A 5,567-nucleotide genomic window follows, 5' to 3' on the forward strand; every position below is an offset into this window, starting at 1 on the left:
TAGCTGGCTTAAGGTGATCTGAGGCTGGTTTCATGTACTCTACCTGACAGATCCCTAACCTGATCTGTATGGTAAAAACACATCCTTGCTTTAGCTTAACCTTTGGTGTTAGGCTGCCTTGCCTGGTAATTCCAGCTGTAAGGAGCTCCAGCAGCCGAAAGCATGCAGCCAACATGAGCCGTGTGGAAAGTTCGCGTGTGAACCAGGGAATATCTGTGGCAGCGATTGTCTCCATCTGACAGGAGGCCTTTTTGTTTCTCTTCCTAGCACTTCCATGGACAGAAACCAAAGAGAATTTTTTTTTCTTCCTACATCTTAAATAGTGTTCCACAGGCGTATTATGGCCTGCAACTGGGTTCTCTTTTCCTGCAAGGTCAAGGGCAAACGAATCCTTGATTTTTAACAGAAATAGCTTTTAAACTTTTCAACAGCATGTTCATGTTTAATGAAATCTTAAGTTCTGCAGGCTTTTTTAAAATCCTGAGGTTTGTTTTTAAACCTAACCCCCCCCCAATCTTTCAAATCGTTTTATCTTCTTTCTTGGTGAAGGAGAGTATAAACAACTGATGCTTCAAATAGACTGAAGCACCAGACAGTTATGTAAAAACAAACTGCCAGATCCCTGCATGTAGGAGTGTCTGTTCTCAATTCAATCCTGCCTCTCTGTGAATGCCTAGAAGTAGGTCTCCCCACCCTGAGGCAACAGCAGCTGGGACTAGATGCCCCAACTGAAACTGGGTGTGAAAGGCATGGGTGGTGTGCTTTGGGCTGTGTAGAGATTTAAGCAAAGGGTCCTTTGTAGCCAGGGGACCAAGTATTTGCAGTCAGACATCGGAGAAGAACTACAAAGTTTTAAATCTTTACTGCTTGCATGAACAGCTCGAAAGACCTTTAAGTGAAGCTCTAGGGATCAGGACATATTCTCCTATCTTAGAGCTCTGAGTACTTCGGTTGTTGTAGACCTGAATAAAGGGGAAATGTTATGGCAAGGAGAGAATCCTCATGAGAACTTTATGCCCTCAGCTCTATCTTCCATTAAATGTCTGGCCGTGAGAGTATCCACTGTGCTCAGGACTCTTCAATGTCAAGGTAAAGGAAATACCAGCTACACCTACCAAAGTGGCGGGTTTGTGACCAGATTGGTAGAGTGCCTGACAGATCCAGCTCGTCTTCTCTCTGGGGCTATTCAGCCATCTAAGAGCCAAGGTTTCTCCCTGAGCTCATTGCATGCTCGAAGATGAACAGCAAATCTCTCAGATAACACACAGCTACAGTGTTCTGGAAGAGCACAGGGAATTGTTACTTTTTTGAAGCTGAACGAATTGGATTAACCAAGAACACCCTCAGCTGAGGTCTGAGGTTAAATGATAATGTACTGAAAACGGCACCTCAAAAAAGCAAGCCTGTTAAGTCTTCATTTTAGGGAAACATGGGCAGGGGTTTGAAGTGCCCAAGGTAAGGAAATTTGCACTGCATTAATTGTTACACTTGGAACAGAATGAAGGATAAACTGCTTTTAACTCTAGTTTGTGAAATATCCGCAGACACAGAGAGGTCTGAGGCTGGGTGACCCTGGTATTGGCGCATCCCCTGCTTACGATAGAGGTAAAAATAAAAAATCAGTGCACACGTGTAGTTGTTGGCACTTTCCCACCGCCGAAATCTTGAGGAGTTGATGCGAGCTTTACTCGACGCCCCTGAGCAGCTCGTGTCCTCGCTAACGCAGTGTAATAGCCCCTTATCCCAAGCCTGGGACATGACCTCCTTCAGGCTGCTCCTGAGGCGCTTTGCACACAAAGCCAAATAACTCCATTGTGGAAAGAAAGCTGCGCCGGCAGCGCGGCGGCTCGGGAGCGATCTGAGTACACAGGCGAGGCTCGGTGCGGGAGCGGGACCTGACGATACAGAACCCCGGGAAAATAAGTGGAGGGACTCTGGGGAGGGCCTCTCCCACTGGTGATCCCACGGAGCCCCATCCCCAGCACAGGCCGCCGGCGCCGAGGCGAAGAAATCCCCCAAAACGCGGGCGACATAACCCAGTCACCTCACCTTCATCCCAATCTGTCTCTTTAATTGGAGGCGGGGCCTCTCCTGCCCCCCGCGTCTCGCCGCCAGCCCCGCCCCGCCCTGCGATTGGTTGTCGCTGGGGCAGAGCGGCCGCCCCGCCTGCGGCCATTGGCTGGCGGCGAGGCCAGGGTTCCCGGATGCGGCCGCGCGGTGCGGATATAAAGGGCCGGGGAAGGCGGGAGAGGGCGCAGTTTGAATCGCGGCGGGTCGGGACAGGTTGGTGTTGTCGCCTCAGCTCGGCGCGTGCGGGACGCTCTCTGCTTCAGCTTTCCCCTGTGTGACACTGCACTCCGGTTCGCTATGGTGAGGAGCCGCGGTGGCCGCTCTGCGGACGGGCGGCGGTGGCTGGGGCCAGGGCGGTTCCGTGCTGCTGATGGTGGAGGGAATGCGCGCGGGCTTAGAGGGGGGAGAGCGGAGATGGCTAGGGGGCCGGAGGGAGGGTCGCACGCGCATTCGCGCCCCGGGGACGGGGAGCGGTGGCTGCGCATGCGTGCCGGGAGCGGCCTGTGCCGCGCGGAGCGGCGGGCGGCGCGCACGCGCCTCGCAGCCGCGCGTGCCGCTTGGCGCGTGGTGGGGGGGCGGCGGCGGCGCACATGCGCGGTGGGGGACATCAGCTCATCTTTTGGTATTGCCAGGCTGGTGGGAAAGCTGGGAAGGACTCTGGGAAGACCAAGACCAAAGCGGTGTCCCGTTCCCAGAGGGCTGGACTGCAGGTGAGCAGGGGCTGGCATGTGGGTAAGTTAAAGTCAGGTTTTCCATCTGTCGGTTTGTTTGTGTGAAACCTTCACACTCTGCTGTCTTGCTGTTGTTTGGAATGATGTAAGGCTCGTAAACCAGACATTAGCACACCTGACGGGTTTTAGACCTTTGCATATGCAGAGAAGAAAGTAATTTCCTTGTGGCACGTTGCTACTGCTTGTGCTCAGAATCGTGAAAGTTGCTGATGTGAGTTCGGCATGCAGTGTCTTAAGTAGATTCTCAAGTTTTGAAATCAGCCCGTGCTTCTGCCCCATGTGGTTCTGCTGCCCAGGATGTGGTTTTGTGCAGAGACGTTCTGTTGTCACAGCCTGTTCATACTTCTGTTATTTTTCAGTTCCCTGTTGGCCGCATCCATAGGCACCTGAAGTCTAGGACAACCAGCCATGGGCGTGTGGGAGCCACAGCTGCTGTGTATAGTGCTGCAATCCTGGAGTACCTGACAGCTGAGGTAAAATGCCTGCATGGGGTGCCAGCAAGGTGGTCAATTCCCAAAAGGCATAATGACCAGTGCCTACTGTATTTGACACTTTGGACTGGGTTGTGAACTCTTCATGTGCTTTGAGACACTTAAATTCATACAACAGCAAAAGACCATAAAATATAACTCCTACATTTCATGCAAATCCTGAGTGTGACTTGTAGGAAAAATGTAGTGTGTGAAATCACTTTTAAAATGAGCCATTACAGCATGCCATATCTGCTGTAGAAAACTTACTCTGTCATTTGGAGAACTAAATGCAGAGCTCTAAATGAGGAGCCCCTTCAGAAGAGACCCTGTTTGCTGTCTTGGTGTCACTACCAGTGACATCAGTATTCCATCCAGTTCCAGTACTTGGAACAGAGAATTAAACAACTAAGACTGTGGCGTTGGTGTCATTTAATTGTAACTGTTGAAAAATTGTCTCGTTTCAGGTCCTCGAGCTGGCAGGAAATGCATCCAAAGACTTGAAGGTGAAACGTATCACTCCTCGTCACCTGCAGCTTGCCATTAGAGGAGATGAAGAGCTGGATTCTCTGATCAAGGCAACAATTGCTGGTGGAGGTATGTCAATTGCTTGCTGTTCATGGGTACTTGGGTGGCATGAACTGTCACAGACTTGAAGCTCGTTAGTGTTGTCATTTTATTTGAAGTATGAAGTTTAAGAAAATTAAAGAGAAATAGCATGGTCTTAACTGTTGTTCTTTTTTAGGTGTAATACCACACATCCACAAGTCCCTCATTGGCAAGAAAGGACAACAGAAGACTGTCTAAAGGATACCAGGATTCCTTGTTATCTCAGGACTCGAAGTACTTAATTTGTCCGGTGTTGGTGATTCCAGTGGACTGTATCTGTGAAACACAATTTTGCCTTTTTTTAACTTTAAGAAGCTAAAGCTCCCTTGAGCTTTCTAACAAACCAAATTTCTGCATTGGAGTCTTAACCATATTTAAGTGTTACCATGGCTTCAAAGAAGCTATTGTGTTTGTAGTGGGTTGTAATTGAGCTGACTGTTTCTAGATTGGTTTTAAGTGAAGGAAACGTTTGGTTTTGTACAGACTTTTCATCTACTAGAGTGGAAATACTCAATAAATGTTATGTGAAGACTGATTTGTTTATTTTTTCATTAACTAGAAAATGTGGTCTCTACTGTGCAGCTCTTGGAGTTGTTCCAAGAGCAAGTAACTGACAACCCTTCCTGCTGGGCGTGGGGCCATCTTGAAATACAGCCTGAGAATACTGCAGTTAGTAAATACCATGCAGTGAAAAGGCACGGGGCTTTGTCCTGTAAACTTCCATTCTTCCTAACTGAACTAATGTGCTGAAGTTGTCTTTAGCAGGGCAGATAAAAGGCTGATGTTACTTAAGACCAGTTTTGCTCAGTGTCAGCCTCCATAGAGGGAGAGGGTCTGTCATGCAGGATGACAAGATAAGCTGAAGGGATGTTGAAATTCCATGCTTCACATAATTGTGCATCAGGGCCTGGACCCTCTTACTGTTTCAGCTTGCAAAAGCTTTGGAGGGACAGCTGGACTGTACTGCAGCAGCCTTCAAATTATGCCTTGCAGTAGAATTCTCAGTAGCTGTGGATTACGGGGGGGTGTGGGCACACCTTCAGCTGTCCTCTGCTCTGCCCGTTCATTTCGTACAGCAAAGCCCTGTCTGTTGTGGGAAGGGAACGCTCCTTTTGGCAGAAGGGAATAGTTATTGTATTTGGCTGGGGGTAACAAGCCCCCTGCCTTCCAGAACTGCAGTCAGCAGTGAAATACCGTAAGTAGCGATGCTTCTGCTGAGACCAGGCTCTTGTGTTTCCCTAAGCTCTTGCAGGCAATAATCTGCTGCAGCACTGTAGCTGGAAGGCGGTGACCTAGATCAGAGACGCTGGTGAAGACCTGTTCTAGCTGCGCTCCTCTGCCGCTGCGGTGCTTCCCTGGACCAGCACCCGACTGCTTCCTTCGCGGCAAAGCAGTCCTTGCCGGGCTGTAATTGATGTTACTAATTACAGTGAGCCGTAACGAGGTGCTGATGAGGACCTTAAGGCACAGTCACGCACAGGAAGCAGTGGCCCCGCGCGGGCTCCTCTCATTTCTGTGCAGGGCCGCAGTGCTGCGGCGACGCGCACGGTAATCGCCCATCGCAGCCGGCTCCGTCGCGGGCCCTGGCGTGCTGGCGGCTGCGCTCCCGGCCGGGACCATCCCAGGACTCCTGGCACTTCCAGCCGCTCCAGGCCGGGCGGCGGCGGAGCCCCGGGCGGGCGGGGCG

General features: G+C 50.6%; 1 protein-coding gene across 2 annotated transcripts; it reads left to right on the forward strand.

Annotated features, from left to right (window-relative positions):
• Positions 1-2,201: 2,201 nt before the first annotated feature.
• On the forward strand, positions 2,202-4,415 carry LOC134563705 (histone H2A.Z). Of its 2 annotated transcripts, XM_063421898.1 has the most exons (5): positions 2,202-2,370; positions 2,703-2,780; positions 3,161-3,274; positions 3,739-3,868; positions 4,017-4,415. In XM_063421898.1, the coding sequence occupies exons 1-5, from the start codon at positions 2,368-2,370 to the stop codon at positions 4,076-4,078; spliced, it is 387 nt and encodes a 128-aa protein (XP_063277968.1). In that variant the 5' UTR covers positions 2,202-2,367; the 3' UTR covers positions 4,079-4,415. The 2 variants fall into 2 exon arrangements, with proteins under 2 accessions (XP_063277968.1, XP_063277967.1); XM_063421897.1 differs by lacking the exon at positions 2,202-2,370 and having other exon boundaries at positions 2,646-2,780.
• The last annotated feature ends 1,152 nt before the right edge of the window (positions 4,416-5,567 follow it).

The sequence above is a fragment of the Prinia subflava genome, chromosome Z (assembly GCF_021018805.1).
Source record: "Prinia subflava isolate CZ2003 ecotype Zambia chromosome Z, Cam_Psub_1.2, whole genome shotgun sequence".
NCBI classification, from domain to species: Eukaryota; Metazoa; Chordata; class Aves; order Passeriformes; family Cisticolidae; genus Prinia; species Prinia subflava.